Source organism: Silene latifolia, chromosome 2 (genome assembly GCF_048544455.1).
Source record: "Silene latifolia isolate original U9 population chromosome 2, ASM4854445v1, whole genome shotgun sequence".
In the NCBI taxonomy this organism is placed as follows: Eukaryota; Viridiplantae; Streptophyta; class Magnoliopsida; order Caryophyllales; family Caryophyllaceae; genus Silene; species Silene latifolia.
The window spans coordinates 77823644-77825010 of record NC_133527.1 but is presented as its reverse complement, the minus strand read 5'-3'; the positions used below and the strand labels follow the sequence as shown (position 1 = coordinate 77825010).

At 36.9% G+C, this 1367-nt stretch overlaps 1 protein-coding gene across 1 annotated transcript; it reads left to right on the top strand.

Moving 5' to 3' along the window:
* Positions 1–211: 211 nt before the first annotated feature.
* LOC141629853 (small ribosomal subunit protein eS24z-like) lies at positions 212–976 on the top strand. The gene is made up of 3 exons (XM_074442785.1): positions 212–379; positions 513–599; positions 717–976. Exons 1-3 carry the CDS (start codon positions 236–238, stop codon positions 744–746), a joined length of 261 nt encoding a protein of 86 aa, XP_074298886.1. The 5' UTR covers positions 212–235; the 3' UTR covers positions 747–976.
* Positions 977–1367: the final 391 nt, after the last annotated feature.

Below are 1367 nucleotides of genomic sequence, written 5' to 3'. Positions count from 1 at the left end.
CACTACGGCGCAATATTCGATGTTTTTCCTTTCTAATTTTTTTTATACCCTTCCCTTTGCCACATTATCCATATCTCCTTCGTTTCCTCGCCTCTTTGAATATCCAACATGATTTTTTATTTTTTGAAAATACAAATTCGGCAAAATATGCACATGCATTTGCTTCTTGCCATGACTTATTTATTGGTGTCCTACCATCCGTCGTAAAGGTGAATTGAAGGAAAAACTTACCAGAATGTATGACGTCAGAGATCCAAACTCAATCTTTGTCTTTAAGTTCCGTACTCATTATGGAGGAGGCAAATCCACTGGATTTGGTCTGATTTACGATTCTGTTAAGAGTGCCAAGAAGTTTGAGCCCAAATACAGACTTGTCAGGGTAATTATGCAAATGACCTATTCCTCTTATAATTGCTATTTTACCCGTGAAAATTGGCTACATGGTCTGCTTGTGTATTTTGTTTAATGAATGGTTATTTTCTTAGTTTTATCTTTTGCTTTGTCTGGTGCAGAATGGATTGGACACCAAGATCGAGAAGTCAAGGAAACAGCTTAAAGAAAGGAAGAACAGAGCTAAGAAGATCCGTGGTGTTAAAAAGTTAGGATAATGAACCCGGAGATCTGCTAGACTTTTGTTAAATAATTGCACTGTTTGAGGTTCTATCGTACCATTCTTGTTTTGTAACTCATCCCATTGTTATTATTTTGATTGGCAGATCAAGGCGAATGAGGCTAAGAAGAAGTAAACAAGTTCAGCTTTCTGAGAGTACTCTTTTCACTTCAACCATGGAGCAGTTACCCCTCTGGTCTTATCTTTTTTGTCTTTTTATTTTTTCAATTAGCTTCAGTTCGCTCCTACTCCTCTTTTTTGTCGCATACTCTGATTCTTAGTAATTTTAGTGATGAATTATGACTTGTTATTCTCAAAATGTTACCTCTGAATTTGAGGATCTATTAAAGTTAATGTTATTGGTTAGTACATGTAGTATATCTCCATCTGCGATAATCTTGACTTCCTTGAGTTTATTTTATGAACTGACTAGCAATGACAATGGACACCCTTGACATGGCCTGGAACCGTCGTATCCAATGCCCTCAGGTTGGGTCTATTTTCGTAAAATTTGGAATTGGATTCGAATCTCTTTTCTGGACTCCCCTTCCACTTGTTAAGAATGCAGCCCACTACTTTCATGGTTCTTTCATTCCCTTTGGAGCGGAACTTTTTACATCTTAGGGGTCGCTTGGAATGGGAGTAATTATGTAACACCCCTAGTTTCCATAATATAATTCTATAATTTTATTTTCCCATATTTCATATTTTATTTTCCGGGAAACTATTCGTCTCTTATCTTTTGGGCTCGTTGGGC

Bases quoted from the DNA above. Each gene is read 5' to 3' on its own strand.
- LOC141629853 (XM_074442785.1), top strand. From the start codon at position 236: ATGTATGACGTCAGAGATCCAAACTCAATCTTTGTCTTTAAGTTCCGT. The intron at 380-512 runs GTAATTATGCAA...TGTCTGGTGCAG, and splicing joins CCAAATACAGACTTGTCAGG to AATGGATTGGACACCAAGAT. The intron at 600-716 runs TTAGGATAATGA...TTTGATTGGCAG, and splicing joins AGATCCGTGGTGTTAAAAAG to ATCAAGGCGAATGAGGCTAA.